Genomic DNA, 22,558 nt, shown 5'->3' on the forward strand with positions numbered 1-22,558 from the left:
TAAGTAAATAAACAAATAATGGTATCAAACCTAAGACTGTATCTTTACCATATCGTGCATGCTACTGGAGTCTCTCAAGGTAAGACAACTGTCTTCAAGCAGTAACATGAGAAAGTAAGAGAGTACTTTCTCTGAAACATGGAGAGTAAAGCAAAGCACTGTATCTCCTTATGGGGCACCAGAGATGATTGATTAATGACTATTAAAAAGTTACCAATGAGGTCATTTGAGGGAAGCACAATACAGAAAAGAGAAAAACTTGGGGATCAGAGAGCTAGACACACACCCAAAGTTCTAGTGGACACTAGCTAAGTGGTTTTAGAGAAGAAACACCTTCCTTATCTGTAAAAATGTGGACAATATCCACCCTGTAGGATTTAGTGACAGAGAAGGCAATGGCAACCCATATCAGTACTCTTGCCTGGAAAATCCCATGGACGGAGGAGCCTGGTGGGGCTGCCGTCTATGGGGTTGCACAGAGTGGGACACGACTGACGCAACTCAGCAGCAGCAGCAGGTTGAAGATTAAGTAAGAAACTCCAAAAGAGGAACTCCCCAGGTCATTTGGTGCCCAATATGCTACTGGAGATCAGTGGAGAAATAACTCCAGAAAAGAATGAAGGGATGGAGCCAAAGCAAAAACAATACCCAGCTGTGGATGTGACTGGTGATAGAAGCTAGTCCGATGCTGTAAAGAGCAATATTGCATAAGAATCTGGAATGTCAGGTCCATGAATCAAGGCAGATTGGAAGTGGTCAAACAAGAGATGGCAAGGGTGAACGTCGACATTCTAGGAATCAGCGAATTAAAATGGACTGGAATGGGTGAATTTAACTCAGATGACCATTATATCTACTACTGCGGGCAGGAATCCCTCAGAAGAAATGGAGTAGCCATCATGGTCAACAAAAGAGTCCGAAATCCAGTACTTGGATGCAATCTCAAAAACGACAGAATGATCTCTGTTCGTCTCGAAGGCAAATTTTTCAATATCACAGTTATCCAAGTCTATGCCCCAACGAGTAATGCTGAAGAAGCTGAAGTTGAACGGTTCTATGAAGACCTACAAGACCTTTTAGAACTAACACCCAAATAAGATGTCTTTTTCATTACAGGGGACTGGAATGCAAAACTAGGAAGTCAAGAAACACCTGGAGTAACAGGCAAATTTGGCCTTGGAATGCGGAATGAAGCAGGGCAAAGACTAATAGAGTTTTGCCAAGAAAATGCACTGGTCATAGCAAACACCCTCTTCCAACACAAGAGAAGACTCTACACATGAACATCACCAGATGGTCAACACCAAAATCAGATTGATTATATTCTTTGCAGCCAAAGATGGAGAAGCTCTATACAGTCAACAAAAACAAGACCAGGAGCTGACTGTGCCTCAGATCATGAACTCCTTATTATCAAATTCAGACTGAAATTGAAGAAAACAGGGAAAACTGCTACACCATTCAGGTATGACCTAAATCAAATCCCTTATGATTATACAGTGGAAGTGAGAAATAGATTTAAGGGCCTAGATCTGATAGATAGAGTGCCTGATGAACTATGGACTGAGGTTCGTGACATTGACTTGTACAGGAGACAGGGATCAAGACCATCCCCATGGAGAAGAGAGGCAAAAAACCAAAATGGCTGTCTGGGGAGGCCTTACAAATAGCTGTGAAAAGAAGAGAGGTGAAAAGCAAAGGAGAAAAGGAAAGATATAAGCATCTGAATACAGAGTTCCAAAGAATAGCAAGAACAGATAAGAAAGCCTTCTTCAGCGATCAATGCAAAGAAATAGAGGAAAACAACAGAATGGGAAAGACTAGAGATCTCTTCAAGAAAATTAGAGATACCAAGGGAATATGTCATGCAAAGATGGGCTCAATAAAGGACAGAAATGGTCTGGACCTAACAGAAGCAGAAGATGTGAAGAAGAGGTGGCAAGAATACACGGAAGAACTGTACAAAAAAGATCTTCAAGACCCAGATAATCATGATGATGCGATCACTAATCTAGAGCCAGACATCTTGGAGTGTGAAGTCAAGTGGGCCTTAGAAAGCACCACTATGAACAAAGCTAGTGGAGGTGATGGAATTCCAGTTGAGCTGTTTCGAATCCTGAAAGATGATGCTGTGAAAGTGCTGCACTCAATATGCCAGCAAATTTGGAAAACTCAGCAGTGGCCACAGGACTGGAAAAGGTCAGTTTTCATTCCAATCCCAAAGAAAGGCAATGCCAAAGATTGCTCAAACTACCACATAATTGCACTCATCTCACATGCTAGTAAAGTAATGCTCAAAATTCTCCAAGCCAGGATTCAGCAATACATGAACTATGAACTCCCTGATGTTCAAGCTAGTTTTAGAAAAGGCAGAGGAACCAGAGATCAAATTGCCAACATCCTCTGAATCATGGAAAAAGCAAGAGAGTTCCAGAAAAACATCTATTTCTGCTTTATTGACTATGCCAAAGCCTTTACTGTGTGGATCACAATAAACTGTGGAAAATTCTCAAAGAGATGGGAATACCAGACCACCTGACCTGCCTCTTGAGAAATCTGTATGCAGTTCAGGAAGCAACTGCACTGGACATTGAACAACAGACTGGTTCCAAATAGGAAAAGGAGTACGTCAAGGCTGTATATTGTCACCCTGCTTATTTAACTTCTATGCAGAGTACATCATGAGAAACGCTGGACTGGAAGAAACACAAGCTGAAATCAAGATTGCTGGGAGAAATAACAATAACCTCAGATAGGCAGATGACACCACCCTTATGGCAGAAAGTGAAAAGGAGCTAAAAAGCCTCTTGATTAAAGTGAAAGAGGAGAGCAAAAATGTTGGCTTAAAGCTCAACATTCAGAAAACGAAGATCATGGCATCCAGTCCCATCACTTCATGGGAAACAGTGGAAACAGTGTCAGACTTTATTTTGGGGGGCTCCAGAATCACTGCAGATGGTGACTGCAGCCATGAAATTAAAAGACGCTTGCTCCTTGGAAGAAAAGTTATGACCAACCTAGATAGCATATTCAAAAGCAGAGACATTACTTTGCCGACTGGGGTCCATCTAGTCAAGGCTATGGTTTTTCCAGCGGTCATGTATGGATGTGAGAGTTGGACTGTGAAGAAGGCTGAGTACCAAAGAATTGATGCTTTTGAAGTGTGGTGTTGGAGAAGACTCTTGAGAGTCCCTTGGACTGCAAGGAGATCCAACCAATCCATTCTGAAGGAGATCAGCCCTGGGATTTCTTTGGAAGGAATGATGCTAAAGCTGAAACTCCAGTACTTTGGCCACCTCATGAGAAGAGTTGACTCATTGGAAAAGACTCTGATGCTGGGAGGGATTGGGGGCAGGAGGAGAAGGAGACGACAGAGGATGAGATGGCTGGATGGCATCACGGACTCGATGGACGTGAGTCTGAGTGAACTCCAGGAGATGGTGATGGACAGGGAGGCCTGGCATGCTGCAATTCATGGGGTTGCAAAGAGTCGGACACGACTGAGCAACTGAACTGAACTAAACTGAACTGAAGTAAGAAACATAGGAAAGCATGTAGCACAGATCCTGGTAGATGGTAGGTATTCAACAAATACTCTTTCTTTTCTGAAAAAATATGGTAGGTCAATTTCTATCATTTCATAAGATAAAGGATACAGAGAAGATCCAAAGTAAATTATTTTAATAAAATAGAGAAGTAAATACCCTTAAAATTACCATAACCACTCTCATGTAATGTAAAGTTTATTAAGCCAAGAGTCAGAACACCTCAGTTTGAGACATTTGAAACTCCAGGTCTCAGTTGCCTAATCGGTCAAATTATACCAATACTATCTGTTTTAAAGAACAGCTAAATAGCTTAAATGAGGCAATGTATGGGAAAGTATAATTTTCTTCAATAATAGTAATAGGGGACATTATAATTACACTTATGGAGAAAAACAGTGTATATACTACATTCAGCTTATATGTTTACTATAATTTTCAGCTTCATTGAGGAAAGCAGACAGATGAAAAATTCACAAATTAACTATCTGAAATTAACAGGTAAATGAACAAAAAAATTATTCATTCAAGCAGAAATATCTAATGATATTTCAAGGATTAATAAGCAATACTTCAATTTGCAAATTCAGGTGTGCTTACCTTTTTTCATCTCCCAATTCTTCATTTTTCTGAGATTTTTCAGGACCTTTCTCTTTTCCCTTACATAAAAGAAAGTTATCATTTTAAATTGTATGGTTCACTTTTGTGACATTAAGGAGAACGTGTTATTGATATTTGTACAAAGTTTTCTTTACCTTAAGGAAAGCAACAAATGATCCAATATGTGCATCTCCTTGTTCAGGAACTACTACATCATCTGTGTTGGCATCAGTAAAATCATACACCTCCTGGTCTAAGTATAGATTAATACTTATTAGAAAACACGAATAGTAAACAGTGTGCTCTGACACTGCAGTGCTTAGAAAAAAGTATTTTTTTCTCAATAAAAGAGTTTATCAAAGATACTATAATTTGGGGCTTCCCAAGTGGCGCTAGTGGTAAAAAAAACCCATCTGCCCATGCAGGAGATGCAAGAGATGTTGGTTCAATCCCTTGGTTAGGAAGGTCCCCTGGAGGAGCGCACAGCAACCCACTCCAGTACTCTTGTCTGGAGAATCTCACAGAGAGAGGAGCTTTACAGCCTATGGTCCATAGGTTGCATAGAGTTGGACATGATTGAAGCAACTTAGCAAGCATGCACATACTATTATTTTTAAAGCCCACTTTAAAAAATATATTCATTTTTAAAAAGGGATATATATATATGACATAAAAACAGCAGACACCTTATGAATTACCTTTCTGAGAATCAGGTTTACTTCCTATTGAGTGACTGTCATTTCTTGATGTCTGCTCTCTATTTGATTCTGAGACTTGAGAATGAAGGCTGATTGTGTCATCATCTGATGGCTGAATGCAATAAGTAAAAAGTAAAAATGAAGCATTTTAAACATATGATAAGGATTAGTTACTTTAATTACATATATGAAGTACAGAATACCTGATTCAAATCTCCAGTTTTAAAACCAAAAATTAATATGAGGTTTACTATTTTGCTTTTAAAACTGCACATGTCTTTTGTTTAACTTGAGGTCACAAAATGCAATGCTGATCACATTTTTAAGCAAAATAAATGAAATGTGTGCAAGTGCCTATCTACTTCAAAGCTCTAGTAAATTTTTTTGTTTTCCTAATAAAATCTTAAAATAAAATAGTTCAGTAATAGAAAAGACTCACTTCTGTTGTAGACAATCGTTTCTCTCCATTATCACTTCCAATTCCAGAGTCAGGACCATGATTTTTATTTGGATAAAAATCTTCCATACTATGGAAATACAAATTCTAAGGGCAGTTAAGGTTTTCTTCTTAAATAGATAATACATAATTGACCTAAAATTTCACTAGATAATATAAAATATATACTTTTGATATGTAAGATCCTTAAAAACATGAGGAAAAAATACTGGATCATATAAAACACTCTATTCATGTCCCTCATGTAATATTTTCACGTGCTCTGTTATAAAATAGGTTACAATAGTCTTAACAATAGCCTATTATTTCTTCTGAGAGATTCAGAAAAGCAGAGAGTCCTGCTAAAAAATCATCTTGATAAAGACCTATTTTTTTTATGAGTTTGTCAAATTTCACCATACAATGCTGAAATGTCTTTTAACCTTCATACAATCATTTCTTCTTCATTATCTCTAAAAATATATTTAGCTTCATAAATAAGGACCATTAAGTAATTAAGAGAAAAAAGGCCAAAAAAAACGCCTGTAAAACATTGAATAAGCAATTGTTTTGGTGTGAGGAAAAAGCTGTCCTTGTAAATTTCTGAATTACAGTATGCCACCCAAGTTGCAAAATAGTTTTCACATTAATTTGCAAATTTACCATATACTGTACATTGACCACTGGTTATATGCCAAGAACTGGGCTAAGTTTTTTTTTAAGTATTTTAAAGATAATACTTCACATTCCTTGTGAAAATTCTAGCAGGTTATTGCTGCTTTCTCATTTTACAGAAAAGGAAACTGAGGCCAGAAGGGGCTGAAAAAATGACCCAATGACATACAACTTGCAAATGGCAGTCTAAGTTTTATCCCAAGATTATCTAACACTGAAGTCCCTGATCTGCTATATTTCTTCCCCAAATACTGATTTTACACTTTTCAGGAGTATATCAACAAACTTAGGGAAGCAATTACCAAGGTTTAAGGCACTATGCTGAACACCTGAGATGAGAGGAATTTTAATGTTTGCTTTCAAAGCTTTCTCAGCCCAGAGGGGGAGTATGTTTATCTGTTCTGAAAGATATGACAAAGGTAAATGGGGCTTCCCAGATGGTTCAGTGGTGAAGAATCCACCTGCCAAGCAGGAGACGAGGGTTTGATCCCTGGGTTGGGAAGATCCCCAGAGAAGGAAATGGTAACCCACTCCAGTATTCTTGCCTGAGAAATCATAGTCAGAGGAGCCTGGCAGGCTATAGTCCATGGGGTCGCAAAAGAGACACAACTTACCAAATAAACAACAAGAACAAAGGTAAACATAAATTTCTCCTTGGGAAGGTGAGGAAAGGCTTCACCCAAGAAAGAAGCATTTGAGATTAATCTTGAAGGATGAAAAACAACAATTGCTAGCATTTGCTGAGTGTCTACATTTTGTTAGATACTATGCCAGGTGCACCTCATATTTTATTTATAATGAAATTGTATGATTTATGCATTATTATTTCTTCTTACAAACGAAGAAATAAAGCTAATAAAAGTTAACTTCCCAAAGGGAAATATTATGACATTTACTGAGTATCATTTACTGAACTAGTTGCTAGGCACACATTTAATTCTCACAAAAAGCTTTTGAAATATGTATTGTTAACATTTTAAATAAAGAAACAGGCTCAGAGAGATTAAATAACTTACATAGGCCAAGGAGGAATTAAGAGGTTAAACCATGATTAGAACTGAAATCCATCTAACTCCACCGCCCAATAATACATCCATATACTATACTATACTAACATACACTGGCGTGTTTGAAACAGATGACAATGATAATAATAAGCTATTTGTTGAGGAATTAATAAGACACTGTGATAAATACTCTATATGCATTATTTCATTCAATCCTGACAACATCCATATGATTATTTTCCTTTTCACATACAAAAAAGCTAAAAACCAGAGATCATATGATGCAAGGACATACAGTTATTAAGAGTTGGAGAAGAGTTTCACGAGGTTATTATGTCTGACTCCAAAAGCTGAAGATAAGTATAACTACTACAATGCCTATATAGAATAAAGAGTTTACAAAATATCAAGGAAAGGTATTCTAAGTAGTAAGAACCATATAGCCAAGAACATGAGTGAGAAACTAGAAAGTACATACAAGAATTGAGTAATTCAATACCAGCTCTGTGTGAGAGATAAGTGTACCCAAGAGCCACAGATAAACTCTATTGATCTGTCCTGTCCAATACAGTAGCCACTAGTCATGCTTGGCAACAGAGCATTTGAAATGTAACTAGTCCAAATTGAGACATGCTACAAATGTAAAATACACGCTAGATTTCAAAGATTTAAAAGAAAGTGAAATAACTCACTAGTGTTTTATATGTAATTATATATTGAAATTTCAATTATGAAGGAGCTTTATACAGTCAGCAAAAACAAGACAGGGAGCTGACTGTGGTTCAGATCATGAACTGCTATTGCCAAATTCAGATTTAAATTGAAGAAAGTAAGGAAAACCACTAGACCATCAGGTATGACCTAAATCAAATCCCTTTCGATTATACAGTGGAAGTGACAAATAGATCCAAGGGATTAGATCTGATAGAGTGCCAGAAGAACTATGGATGGAAGTTCAAGACACTGTACAAGAGGCAGTATTCAAGACCATCCCCAAGGAAAAGAAATGCAAAAAGGCAAAATGGTTGTCTGAGGAAGCCTTACAAATAACCGAGAAAAGAAAAAAAGCTAAAGGCAAAGGAGAAAAGGAAAGATAAACACATCTGAATGCAAAGTTCCAAGGAATAGCAAGGAGAGGTAAGAAACTTTTCCTCAGTGATCAATGCAAAGAAATAGAGGAAGACAACAGAATGGGAAAGACTAGAGATCTCTTCAAGAAAATGACAGATACCAAGGGAACATTTCATGCAAAGATGGGCACAGTAAAGGACAGAAATGTTAAAGACCTAACAGAAGCAGAAGATATTAAGAAAAGGTGGCAAAAATACACAAAAGAACTATACATAAAAGATCTTAGTGACCCAGATAACCACAATGGTGTGATCATTCACCTACAGCCAGACATCCTGCAGTGCAAAGTCAAGTGGGCCTTAGGAAGCATCACTACAAACAAAGCTAGTGAAGGTGATGGGATTCCAGCTAAGCCATTTCAAATCCTAAAAGATGACACTGTGAGAGTGCTGCACTCAATATGCCAGCAAATTTGGAAAACTCAGCAGTAGCCACAGGACTGGAAGAAGTCAGTTTCAATTCCAATCCCAAAGAAAGGCAATGACAAAGAATGTTCAAACTATGGCACAACTGCAAGCATCTCACACGCTAGCAACTGCTACTGCTGCTAAGTCACTTCAGTCATGTCCAACTCTGTGCGAGCCCATAGACGGCAGCCCACCAGGGTCCCCCGTCCCTGGGATTCTCCAGGCAAGAACACTGAAGTGGGTTGCCATTCCCTTCTCCAATGCATGAAATAAAAAGTGAAAAGTGAAAGTTGCTCAGTCGTGTCTGACCCTCAGCGACCCCATGGACTGCAGCCTTCCAGGCTCCTCCATCCATGGGATTTTCCAGGCAAGAGTACTGGAGTGGGGTGCCATTGCCTTCTCCGCACGCTAGCAAAGTAATGCTCAAAATTCTCCAAGCCAGGCTTCAACAGTGTATGAACCATGAACTTCCAGATGTTCAAACCTGGATTTAGAAAAGGCAGAGGAACCAAAGATCAAATTGCCAACATCCACTGTATAATAGAAAAAGCAAGAGAGTTCCAGAAAAACATCTACTTCTGCTTTACTGACTGCCAAAGCCTTTAACTATGTAGATCACAACAAACTGTGGAGAATTCTGAAAGAGATGGAAATACCAGACCACCTGACCTGCCTCCTGACAAACTTCTATGCAGGCCAAGAAGCAACACTTAGAACTGGACATGGAACAATGGACTGGTTCCAAATCGAGAAAGGAGTACATCAAGGCTGTATATTGACACCCTGCATATTTCACTTACATATAGAGTACATCACACAAAATTCCAGGCTGGATGAAGCACAAGCTGGAATCAAGACTGCCAGGAGAAATATCAATAGCCTCAGATATGCAGATGATACCACCGTTATGGCAAAAAGTGAAAAGAAATTGAAGAGCCTCTTAATGAAAGTGAAAGAGGAGAGTGAAAAAGTTGGCTTAAAACTTAACATTCAAAAAACTAAAATCATGGCATCCGGTCCCATCACTTCATAGCAAATAAATGGAGAAACAATGGAAACAGTGTCAGACTTTATTTTCTTGGGCTCCAAAATCCTTGCAGATGGTGACTGCAGCCACAAAATTAAAAGATGCTTGCTCCTTGGAAGAAAAGCTATGAGAAACCTAGACAGCATATTAAAAAGGCATATAAAAATAGACATTACTTTGCTGACAAAGGTCCATCTAGTCAAAGCTACGGTTTTTCCAGTAGTCGTGTATGGATGCGTTAGACCATAAAGAAAGCTGAGTGCCAAAAAATTGATGCTTCTGCAACTGTGGTGTTCGAGAAGATTCTTGAGAGTCCGTTGGACTGCAAGGAGATCAAACTAGCCAATCCTAAAGGAAATCAGTTCTGAATATTCACTGGAAGGACTGATGCTGAAGCTGAAGCTCCAATACTTAGGCCACCAGATGAGAAGAACTGACTCATTTGAAAAGACCCTGATGCTGGGAAAGATTGAAGGCAGGAGGAGAAGGGGACGACAGAGGATGAGATGGCTGGATGGTATCACCAACTCGATGATCATGAGTTTGAGCAAGCTCCAAGTGTTGGTGCTGGACAGGGAAACCTGGTGTGCTGCAGGCCGTGGGGTCACAAAGAGTTGGACACAACTGAGCAACTGAACTGAACTGACATACTGAAATGACATTTTTAATATATTGGGTAATGTAACATGCATTATTAAAATTAATTTATTATTTTTTAAATGGGTTACAAGAACATTTAAAAATTACCAATGTGGCTCATACTGCCTTTCAGTTGGACAGCATTGCTAGACACCATCTTCAAAATCTATCTCAATTCTGTCCACTCCTTTTCATCTCTACTGCAATAACCCTATTCTAGACCCCTTGATCTTTTGGTAGTACCACAAGACCCTAACTAGTCCCCGTGTTTTTACTTGTTTGCTTCCAATGTATTTTCTCTATAAGAGCCAAAATAGTTTCTTTAAAAGTAATTTAATCATGTTATCCTCCTGTTTATAATTGTCCATTGACTACCTACTGTACTTTAAATAAAATTCAAACTTCTTACCACAGCCTCCAAAGCCCCCATATAACTTCAGCCCTGACTAGCTTTCCAAAGTCAACTTGTACCACAATGCTGGCCTCCTCTCAGGTTTTTTTAGCATACCAAGTTTCTTCCTAACTTAAGACCTTTGCACATGCCATATTTCTGCCTGAAATGCTCATTCCCTCACTCGCTCCACAGCTAGCTTTTCTCCTTTCAGGTCTTGACTTAAAATCTCACCTTCCCAAAGAGACACTCCTCAACCACACTCCTGAAACATGTTCCTTCCCTTCAAAGCACTCAACAAAATTTGAAATTATGTATGTGTGTCTATGTTCTTGTTTTATTTAACAACCAACTCGTCCACTAGAATGTGAGCTCCATGAGGGCTGAGGCCAATATGTAATTCAACAAACCCTGAATCTAGTGGTAGGCACTCAAATTAAATAAATAAATGACTAATATAATGTATGTTATTACTAAAGTAATTTTGAAATAAATATACAAACATATTAATAGAGATTAGTATATGAATTAATTCTAATTTTTGTAGAATTGTTTGGTCTACTATCATTGGAAAAGACTCTGATGCTGGGAGGGATTGGGGGCAGGAGGAGAAGGGGACGACAGAGGATGAGATGGCTGGATGGCATCACTGACTCGATGGATGTGAGTTTGAGTGAACTCCGGGAGTTGGTGATGGACAGGGAGGCCTGGCGTGCTGCGATTCATGGGGTTGCAAAGAGTCGGACACGACTGAGCGACTGAACTGAACTGAACTGAACTATCATTTATAATATTAAGCAAACTAATCCTTTGGCAACTAAATTTAATGCTCAGATTCTTAATCATTCTAAGGCAGCAAAAATATTTGAGAAAAATCCTATTTCAGATTCAAAAACTTGCACTGTTAACAATAATACTTACTATGCTGGCATTCCATGTAGTCTAAACTATGCCATAAATACAATAACAAATTTTTAAATATTTTAGTCAGGGACAGTCTCCCTTTGTATAGTCTCATCCAACTCCAAATTATTTTCCATACTTTTGGATGGAATTATGTTTTCATAAAATCTTTCAGACCAATCTACGTCTCAAAAGGATGAATTAAAAAAAAAATATCAAATCTAACATTTCAAAATCTTTTAAGGAAAAAAAACAGTATCAAACATAATATCAATGATAAATCATCCCTGATCCATATAGAAATGAATTAAAAAATATCCATATAGAAATGCATCAAGAAAATGGAGGTAAAAGGTAACCAACCACACGTCTTACTCTTCCACTAACCTCAGTTCAAAGTCAAATTCTACTTATTCCAAACGTAGTTGTCAAGTGCTGAGAAATTAGTTCTTCTGTACTAGAATGTCAGAAATATATTTTACTTTACATTTTACTACTAAAAGCTTTAATAATAAATTTTTTGAGAAAACTCCAAATTTATTCTACTATCAGAGGTTCACACTATGATGGTGATATTTCACTTCAGCTAATTACTGATTTTAACACTAGACCAATCAATCATCCTAAGTATATTCAGTTCACTCAAAATAAACAAATATCATCTATATATAGAGAGAAGACACCATCATCATGAAATTAGAATATTACAGAATATTACATTACCTGTCTGTGAGAGGTTGGGAGGGCATTCTTTTACTCAATGATGGAAGATCCAGAGAATCTGGTTTCTTATCCATTCTGCAACATGCTTGGATATTTAAGTATTTAAATATGTGTACTTTACCTTTTAAACATATCTGTCAATAAATAATAGAGTAAGATTATAGTTCCAAATATAAAGTCATTTACCAATTTATTAATAAATTTTAATAACTTCAAATTACTCTGAGATATAACAATCATGATATCATGATAGATACTTTACATATTTAAATACTTTGTACTTCTGACACTAGGTGAGAAAAATCTGACAGCACTGACAATAACTAAAACTATTCTGGCGTGCTGCAATTCATGGGGTCGCAAAGAGCCGGACACAACTGAGCAACTGAACTGATTGTGGTCTCTGTTCTTATTAGAAAAAACTAAGTTAATTTTTCTGTATTTCCCTGAACTATTTTGTTAAAAGCACAAAGTACAAACTACTAAGCAATATAAAATTTATAATTCATAAAAGTTGCCTTCACTAGAAAAAATGCTGCTGCTGCTGCTAAGTCGCATCAGTCATGTCCGACTCTGTGCGACCCCATAGACGGCAGCCCACCAGGCTCTTCCATCCCTGGGATTCTCCAGGCAAGAATACTGGAGTGGGTTGCCATTTCCTTCTCCAATGCATGAAAGTGGTAAGTGAAAGTGAAGTCACTCAGTTATGTCCGACTCCTCGCAACCCTATGGACTGTAGCCCACTAGGCTTCTCCGTCCATGGGATTTCCCAGGCAAGAGTACTGGATTGGGTTGCCACTGCCTTCTCCAGAAAAAAATGAAAAGAAATATATTCATTGTAGTGGTAAGAACAGAAGAAAAAAAAATAACCCACGTAATTCTTTAAAGTAACCTCATCAGAACCACTAAGTTTAAACACTGGAAGAAAGTTAATCAAAAGAATGCAAATACAGGATAAATTTGTTGAAGGGTGTAATGGTAAGCCACTTAAAATAAAACAAAACAAATTTTTAAATGGTCAATTCAACTAATATAATATCCAGGAAAATTATTTTCATTGGCAATAAAGAAAAAGAATAATGAGGGGGAAAATACTGTGTGAAAGAAAGTATTTTATATAAAAAAGATGGACAATGAGCATTAGGGAAACAATAATTTTGCTTTACAAAGGATAACTGTAGTCACCATAAATGTTATCAAATAAGTATTTCTCAAAATTTAGAAGAGAAAATGTTGTTTTATGGAAGCACATAGCAACACACAGAAACAATCAATAAAGAAAACAATAGAAATAGCACATTAAAACATAATTATCATTTCAGGTAGAAAAGAAAAATGGTTCTTAGGTAAATCTAATGGTTACCAGATCTGACCTGACCACTGAAAAATTTCGTTTAAAAGGAAAATGTAAACCATTTGTGTTTTAAACATAAATATATTACCAATTAAAATATATCCTATTATCTATCCAAATTTGTAAAAATTATCTATTTCCAAGTTAAATGCTGAAAAATTACTTTGGTAAATTTAATTTATATCATCATAATTCACATATAGTTTTAAAATCAAAGAGAATTATAAAACAGTTAACAAAAAATTAATCCCCTGTTCCACCTCTTTGGGCTTCCCTGGTGGCTCAGAGGTTAAAGTGTCTGCCTGGAATGCAGGAGACCCAGGTTCGATCCCTGGGTCGGGAAGATCCACTGGAGAAGGAAATGGCAACCCACTCCAGTACTCTTGCCTGGAGAAACCCATGGAGGGAGGAGCCTGGTAGCCTGCAGTCCATGGGGTCACAAAGAGTCAGACACGACTGAGACCCAGTCCCCACATTTAACTCTTTCAGTTGGTTTCTGCTTTTTATCTTCATATTTATAAATAACATGGTTCTAGTGGTATTTTTTATTTTTCAATTATAGATTTTATTTATCAAGATCTTACTAAGGAGGATGAGGACTTAGATTTCTTGTGTTATCAACACCACTGACGTACCAGATAGATGGGCCCCAGGCTGAGCAGCTGAAATCAGTCCCCTGTGGACAGATACTTCAAGATAAAGATAACGGCCGGAAAAAGGAGGAGCCGAGTCCTGCTTGAACTTGGATAGAAGATAAAGAGACCACATATTTCTCATTCTTAAGGTCAAAGAGGCCTCTCTAACTACACATGTGCAGAAAGGTTCCTCAGTAGGTCAGAGAAGGAAGGGGGCACCAGACCATAATATGCTCTTCTTCCCAGAAGCCCTTGCCTTGGAATCCATCTTGGCTAAGAGATGCACACACACACAGGGAAGGACCCTGAGTTAAACCAAATAGGGATTCAGAGCCAGGTAAAAGCCAGATGACTGGCCAAATGAGACTTGGAAAAAGTGCCCTCTAAGAGTGATTTAGGGCTGGTGTGCTCCTCCTCACTGGCTGGGGAGGGGGATGCGGGGGGGTGGTGCTCAGGGTCAACCACACACACTTTCTCTCCAGGTATGTATCTCTGCCTTGCTTCTCTCTTAAACAAACTGTTTCTCTGTGTGCTCTCCGACTTGTGTTAGTTGCTAAGTTGCGTCCAACTCTTTGCAACTCCATGGACTGTACCCCACTGGGCTCATCTGTCTATGGACTTGTCCAGGCAAGAATACTGGAGTGGGTTGCCATACCCTTCTCCAGGGGATCTTCCTGACCCAGGAATCGATCCTGGGTCTCCTGCATTTTAGGAAGATTCTTTATCGTCTGAGCTACCAGGGAAGTGCTGTGTCTCTAATAATATACTATGTACCTGTTTTTCCAGTTTTTGCCTCCTTGAAACATTCTTACTTTCAAACAGGGGCAAGAGTTAGCTAAATTTTGCTTCTAGCCTCTAGGCAGAGGTTCAATTTCTAGACAGGGAACTAAGATCTTGCTTCAAGCCACTGCTCACTGCCATCTGCATGAGATCACCACCACTATCACATATCATAAAACCACCATTCTCCCATCACCAATCCCTATCAACTCATATAAACATACTTGCTCCCTCTTCAGAAGCATAACATAGTGGTTGGAACATGAACTCTGGAGTTAAGATTGCCTTGGTTTGAAACCAGGCTCCACCATGTGACCTTGGAAAAGACAGGAAACAGCTACAGCTCTGTTTTCTCTTTTATAAAATGAAGTATAATGACAGTACTTATTTTATAGGGTTGCTATAAGAAATGAGTGAATGTATGTAAAGCATGTTTAATACAGTGCTTGGAACATGGTAAGTGCCATATAAATCTTTGTTATTATTACATCTATATCACAATTTTTCATTAAATCAAAATCTAGTATTTACAACAATATGACCAAGAAAGTAGTCACAGAGGTTAGTTAGATTCATTTCCTTTCTCTTGTAAGTTTTTGTTTTTCCTAAAGTGACTACTTGCCCCATTTTCCTCCTTTGTTTAATTTTCTGATGCAAAGAACTGACTCATTGGAAAAGACCCTGATGCTGGGAAAGATTGAAGGCAGGAGGAGAAGGGGACGACAGAGGATGAGATGGTTGAATAGCATCACCAACTCAATGGACAAGACTTTGAGTAAGCTCCAGGAGTTGGTGATGGACAGGGAAGCCTGGTGTGCTGCAGCCCATGGGGTCACAAAGAGTCGGACATGACTGAGCAACTGAACTGAACTGATAATTTTCTGTGTGCCTACTACTAATTCATTCCTGACTCTGACAGAACTGTAAAACATCTCTCCATACTGACAAGTACATCAAGTCAACTGTTAACTTCTTTATTATTTTTCTATTTTCTCTTGGGAGACAACCCTCCCCCCACCAAACTGATTGGTTGCTAGACTCTAGGTCCATGCATACCAGTCTATCTTGGACATGAAGAATTCTTAATTTATTCCTTCATTTTGATATAGTACACCCTCTACTGGCTTTCTAGTAAGTGTGCAGGACAGCTAAAATTTCTGAGATCTTGCATGTTTGAAACTGTCTTTTTTTTTTTTTCTATCTTACAATTGACTGATAGTTTGACTTTACAAATTTGGGAATATTCCTTCAGTCACTGAAGGCATCATTCTAACATCTTCTAGTTCCCCATGGTGCTGCTGATAAGTCATTCTGACTACCATTGCTATGAATATGACCCATTTTGTCTTCATGGAAGCCTTTCAGTCTTTTTCATGTTAGAAATTATTTCTACAGTGTCAAGTGATCCATGGCTGTGTGTTCATTTTCAAAAGAAAAATGATAAGTCAAATGGAAGCTCGATGTAAGAGGGAGAAGTTTATCAATGGTCAGCCCGTGTCTAGAGAACAGATCGTGACTTGTGCTTCAGGGGACTGCCAATGATCAGTATACCTATAGGTCTTTTCTCCTAGTTCCATCAGTCTACCAAGAGAGAAATCATCCATCCTAAGTCACATAAGAGAGGCTGCCAGCATTCTGGGAGCCAAGCAAGAGAGGTCTACTGACACTCCCAATATTCAGTACATATGCATTCACTGTTGTCAGTATGGGATCTCATTCGTGCCTATAGCTATACCTGCAGCCCCTAAGTCTGGTTGAGTCTCTCTACAGCTATGCTATCCAATATAGTAGTCACTAGCCACATGTGGCTATTTGATCTAAATAAAACTAAAAATGCAATTCTTCAATCACACTATATACTTTCAAGTGCTCAATAGCCACTTGTGGCTACAATACAGGACAGTACAAATATAGAACATTTCCATCATTACAGAAAGTTCTAATAGACAGCACTGCTCTAAAGAGTAAACTCCAGGCTTATGCTGAGGGAAGGAATGATACTCATTTTGCTGATGAGCTGAGGAAGAGAATCTGAGAGAATCCACCTACTCCTCAGAGTAAACCCTAGGTTTCTGCTAAGGCAAGAAGTGGAAGTCATGTAGCTGCAGAACTAAGGGCAAAATCAGTGCAAATTTAGATCTGTATTGTTGAATATATTAACAACTAGTCATGTAAAACTATTGAAATTTCAATTAATCAAAATGAAATTAAATGGAAAATGTTGTTCCTTAGTCACACTAGTCATATATCAAGTACTCAATAGCAATAGAGGAAAACAATAGAATGGGAAAGACTAGAGAGCTCCTCAAGAAAATGAGAGATACCAGGGAACATTTCATGCAATGATGGGCACAAAAAGGACAGAAATGTTAAGGACCTAACAGAAGCAGAAGATATTAAGAAAAGGTGGCAAGAATACACAAAAGAACTATACATGAAAGATCTTAGTGACCCAGATAACCACAATGGTGTGATCATTCACCTACAGCCAGACATCCTGCAGTGCAAAGTCAAGTGGGCCTTAGGAAGCATCACTACAAACAAAGCTAGTGAAGGTGATGGGATTCCAGCTAAGCCATTTCAAATCCTAAAAGATGATGGTGTGAAAGTGCTGCACTCAATATGCCAGCAAATTTGGAAAACTCAGCAGTGGCCACAGGACTGGAAAAGGTCAGTTTTCATTCCAATCCCAAAGAAAAGCAATGCCAAAGAATGTTCAAACTATGGCACAACTGCAAGCATCTCACATGCTAGCAAAGTAATTCTCAAAACTCTCCAAGCCAGGCTGCAACAGTACATGTACCATGAACTTCCAGATGTTCAAAGCTGGAATTAGAAAAGGCAGAGGAACCAGAGAGCAAATTGCCAACGTCTGTTGGATCATAGACAAAGCAAGAGAATTCCAGAAAAACATCTACTTCTGCTTCATTGACTATGCTAAAGCCTTTGACTGTGTGGATCACAACAAACTGTGGAACATTAAAGAGATGGGAATATCAGACCACCTGACCTGTCTCCTGACAAACTTCTATGCAGGTCAAGAAGCAACAGTTAGAAACGGAAATGAAAGAGTGAACTGGTTCCAAATTGAGAAAGGAATACATCAAGGCTGTATATTGTCACCCTGCATATTTCACTTATATATAGAGTACATCATGCAAAATGCCGGGCTGGATGAAGCACAAGCTGAAATCAAGATTGCCGGGAGAAATATCAACAGCCTCAGACATGCAGAAGACACCACCGTTATGGCAGAAAGCAGAAAGGAACTGAAGAGCCTCTTGATGAAAGTGAAAGAGAAGAGTGAAACAGCTGGCTTCAAACTCAACATTCAAAAAACTAAAATCATGGCATCCAGTCCCATCACTTCATGGCAAATAGATGGGGAAACAATGGAAACAGTGACAGACTTTATTTTCTTGGGCTCCAAAATCCTTGCAGATGGTGACTGCAGCCATGAAATTAAGACACTTGCTCCTTGGAAGAAAAGCTATGACAAACCTAGACATATTGCAGAGAAGGCAATGGCACCCCACTCCAGTAGTCTTGCCTGGAAAATCCCATGGATGGAGGAGCCTGGTGGGCTGCAGTCCATGGGGTCACTACAAGTTGGATACAACTGAGAAACTTCACTTTCATGCACTGGAGAAGGACATGGCAACCCACTCCAGTGTCCTTGCTTGGAGAATCCCAGGGATGAGGGAGCCTGGTGGGCTGCCGTCTGGGGTCACACAGAGTCGGACACGACTGAAGTGACTTAGCAGCAGCAGCAGCAGACAGCATATTGAAAAGGAAAGACATTATTTTAGAGACAAAGGTACATCTAGTCAAACCTATGGTTTTTCTAGTAATCATGTGTAAATCTGAGACTTGGACCATGAAGAAGTTCAGTTCAGTTCAGTCAGTTGTGTCCAACTCTTTGCGACCCCATGGACTGCAGCATGCCAGGCTTCCCTGTCCATCACTGACTCCCAGAGTTTACTCAAACTCAAGTCCATTGAGTCGGAGATGCCATCCAACCATCTCATCCTCTGTTGTCCCCTTCTCCTCCTGCCTTCCATCTTTCCCAGCATCACGGTCTTTTCAAATGAGTCAGCTCTTCACATCAGGTGGCCAAAGTATTGGAGTTTCAGCTTCAACATCAGTCCTTCCAATGTATATTCAGCAATGATTTCCTTTAGGATTGACTGGCTGGATCTCCTTGCAGGGACTCTCAAGAGTCTTCTCCAACACTACAGTGCAAAAGCATCAATTCTTCGACGCTCAGCTTTCTTCACAGTCCAACTCTCACATTCATACATGACTACTGGAAAAACCATAACCTTGACTAGACAGACCTTTGTGGGCAAAGTAATGTCTCTGCTTTTTAATATGCTGTCTAGGTTGGTCATAACTTTCCTTCCAAAGAACAAGCATCTTTTTAATTTCATGGCTGCAATCACCAACTACAGGGGTTTTAGAGCCCCCAAAAATAAAGTCTGACACTGTTTCCACTCTTTCCCCATCTATTTGCCATGAAGTGATGGGGTCAGAAGCATGATCTTAGTTTTCTGAATGTTGAGCTTTAAGCCAACTTTTTCACTCTTCTCTTTCACCTTCATCAAGAGGCTCCTTAGTTCTTCACTTTCTGCCATATGGGTGGTGCCATCTGCATATCTGAGGTTATTAATATTTCTCCCAGAAATCTTGATTCTAGCTTGTGCTTCATCCAGACCAGCGTTCCTCATTATGTACTCTGCATATAAGTTAAATAAGCAGCGTCACAATATACAGCCTTGACGTACTCCTTTCCCAATTTGGAACCAGTCTGTTGTTCCACGTCCAGTTCTAACTGTTGCTTCCTGACCTGCATGCAGATTTCTCAAGAGACAGGTCAGGTGGTCTGGTATTCCCATCTCTTTCAGAATTTTCCACAATTTGTTGTGATCCACACAGTCAAAGGCTTTGGCAGAGTCAATAAAGCAGAAGTAGACGTTTTTCTGGAACTCTCTTGCTTGTTCGATGATCCAACAGATGCTGGCAATTTGATCTCTGGTTTCTCTACTTTTTCTAAATCCAGGTTGAACATCTGTAAGTTCATGGCATAAAGAAGGCTGAGCGCCAAAGAATTGATGCTTTTGAACTGTGGTGTTAGAGAAGACTCTTGAGAGTCCCTTGGACAGCAAAAAGACCAAACCAGTCAATCCTAAATTAAATCAATCCTGAATATTCATTGGAAGGACTGATGCTGAAGCTGAAGCTCCTATATATGGCTACCTGATGTGAAGAGTGAATTCATTGGAAAAGACCCTGATGTTTGGAAAGACTAAAGGCAAGAGGAGAAGTGGACAACAGAGGATGAGATGTTTGGATGGCATCACTGATTCAATGGACATGAGTTTGAGCAAGCTCTGGGAGATGGTGAAAGACAGTGAAGTCTGGCATGCTACAGTCCATGGGGTCACAAAGAGTCTGACATGACTGAGCGAATGAACAATAATATTGGACATCACAGATTATACAACATTTCCATTATTTAGAAAGTCCTATTAAATAGCAGAGCCTTAGATATTCTACAGACCTCCATGTTTTCAGTCTTTTATCCCTCTATTTAGTTACATGTTTCATTCAATAATCACCAAAGAAACACCCAAGCCAATCCCAGATTTAACACAGTAAAATCAACTTGCTTCTTGTTGCCTTCTCCCATAGCAGACACAGGTTTTGGGTTTCCACATCCTGCTATGGTAGCTACTACCAGGCCAGGACTGCAGTCAGCTTTTAGTATTTGAATTTAGAAAAAAAGGCACTCGTTTGCAATGAGTGGAATGCACCTTAGTAGGAAAAGAGGGAAAAAAGGCAACTCTTCTGGATGTATAAAAACCCAGTGCCAGGGCACACAGCTTGGATATAGAGTACAGGCTGGCACTTCACTACCATGTGCCTCCTCAATCAGATACTCTTGTGCAATGTAAGTGGAGATCCTAATTACCACTATTTCACCTATTTTCCATTTTCCAAAATTCTGTTGCCATCTCTCCCCTGCTGTCCTCTTCTCTCTCAATCTTTGTCTTCATGGGTTTAGAGTTTAGTGTACTCCTTTACTATCATTTTAGTGGATTCCACATGAATTTAATTCTCAAACTTAAAGTCAAACCAGTCAGTCTCAAAGGAAATCAACCCTGAATATTCATTGGAAGGACTGATACTGAAGCTGAAGCTCCAAAACTCTGGCCACCTGATGTGAAGAGCCAACTCATTGGAAAAGACCCTGATGCTGGGAAAGATTGAAGGCAGGAGGAGAAGAGGGCAACAGAGGATGAGATGATTGGATGGCATCACTGATTCAATGGACACGAGTGAGCAAACTCTGGGAGACAATAAGGGACAGGGAAGCCTGGCATGCTTCAGACTATGGGGTGGCAAAGAGTCAGACATGACTGAGTCACTGAACAAAACAGTAGGAATTAATATTTTTAACTTGAATCTTTCTGTTATGATTCCACCTATTGGTGCTAAAAATATATTTCAATCAATCACACAACAAATCTCAAGTAAATATATACCTGAGTAGGACAGAGGTAGACAGAATCCTTAGTCGATCCTTTTAAAATAACACAAACAACCAGAATTATCAGTTCACAAGCAGAAAGTTGGTATCTGGGTTATCCAAATCCTATTGTCTAGAAACAAAGCTAAGCCTCCTACCAAAGTGAAAAAGCCACTTCCCAGAAAAAAAAAAAAAAAACACTTTTGAGAGTAATACCTCAAAAGCAAACTGACTCCTAATTCTGATGCTTTTGTATTTACCAGAAACATGTAATTTTGAATAAAAATGAAAGAAGCAGTATCATTGTTTTAAATTACAAACCTGTGCTGGTGGTACTTGCAAAGGATTGTTATCCAAAATTATTACTTGTAAATGATGCAGCTTCCTGTAACAAACTGGAATTTCGGTCACTTTATTACAAGAGAAATCCAGCTTGACTAAGGGAAGATCTCCTAATTCTGTTCAGAAATAAAAATAATTTAATTAAATTCTATATAGTTATTCTCTTATTCATGTGAGTAAGAACAGTGAGCATCTTACCATCTGGTAATGCCTGAAGATTATTTCTTCTTATATTTAGCTCTCTAAGTGATTGTAATTTTCCCATTTGTTGGGGAAGAACCTGAATCTCATTGCAGCTAATATCCTAAGGAAAAAAGAAAATAAAATTACAACAAACTAATGGAGAAGTAGAGACATATTTCTAATTTTAATTAAAGCACATGGCTAATAGCTAGCAAGTCACCTTCAATGTCATTTCTCTAAATATGGATTATCAGGCAGATTTATATTTATATTACATCATGAAATCAATCCAGCACAATTAACGTAATTTTTTTTGTGTGTGTAAAAGTGTGAGGTTATAACTTAGTAATACACAAGTCAGCATTTTGAAAATCTCAACTAAAGACCACTCTTATCAACTAAAACCAGAAGGTGCTCTTCATTCATAGGTAAAATGAAAGAGAACTATCAATCACTGGGATAATTTGTCAATTATAGTAGTTGTTTGGGCTTCCCCGGTGATTCAGATGATAAAGAATCTGCCTGCAATGCAGGAGATCTGGGTTTGATCCCT

The 22,558-nt window shown here is 38.7% G+C and overlaps 1 protein-coding gene and 1 non-coding gene across 2 annotated transcripts in view; one reads left to right on the plus strand and one right to left on the minus strand.

The window, feature by feature from the left end:
• LRCH2 (leucine rich repeats and calponin homology domain containing 2) overlaps positions 1-22,558 on the minus strand; it is a 110,169-nt gene that overhangs the window by 45,856 nt on the left and 41,755 nt on the right. The window contains exons 4-10 of the mRNA XM_052663508.1: positions 22,021-22,126; positions 21,802-21,938; positions 12,183-12,316; positions 5,283-5,370; positions 4,844-4,955; positions 4,301-4,398; positions 4,146-4,204 (exon numbers count right to left, since the gene is read on the minus strand). Of these exons, the coding sequence (XP_052519468.1) occupies positions 4,146-4,204; positions 4,301-4,398; positions 4,844-4,955; positions 5,283-5,370; positions 12,183-12,316; positions 21,802-21,938; positions 22,021-22,126 (734 nt within the window). The remainder of the gene's footprint in view (positions 1-4,145; positions 4,205-4,300; positions 4,399-4,843; positions 4,956-5,282; positions 5,371-12,182; positions 12,317-21,801; positions 21,939-22,020; positions 22,127-22,558) is intronic.
• Positions 13,808-13,879, plus strand: TRNAS-GGA (transfer RNA serine (anticodon GGA)). Its single transcript has one exon. It is a non-coding gene; the product is annotated as a tRNA-Ser (tRNA).

This window comes from Budorcas taxicolor, chromosome X (assembly GCF_023091745.1).
Source record: "Budorcas taxicolor isolate Tak-1 chromosome X, Takin1.1, whole genome shotgun sequence".
Lineage (NCBI taxonomy): Eukaryota > Metazoa > Chordata > Mammalia > Artiodactyla > Bovidae > Budorcas > Budorcas taxicolor.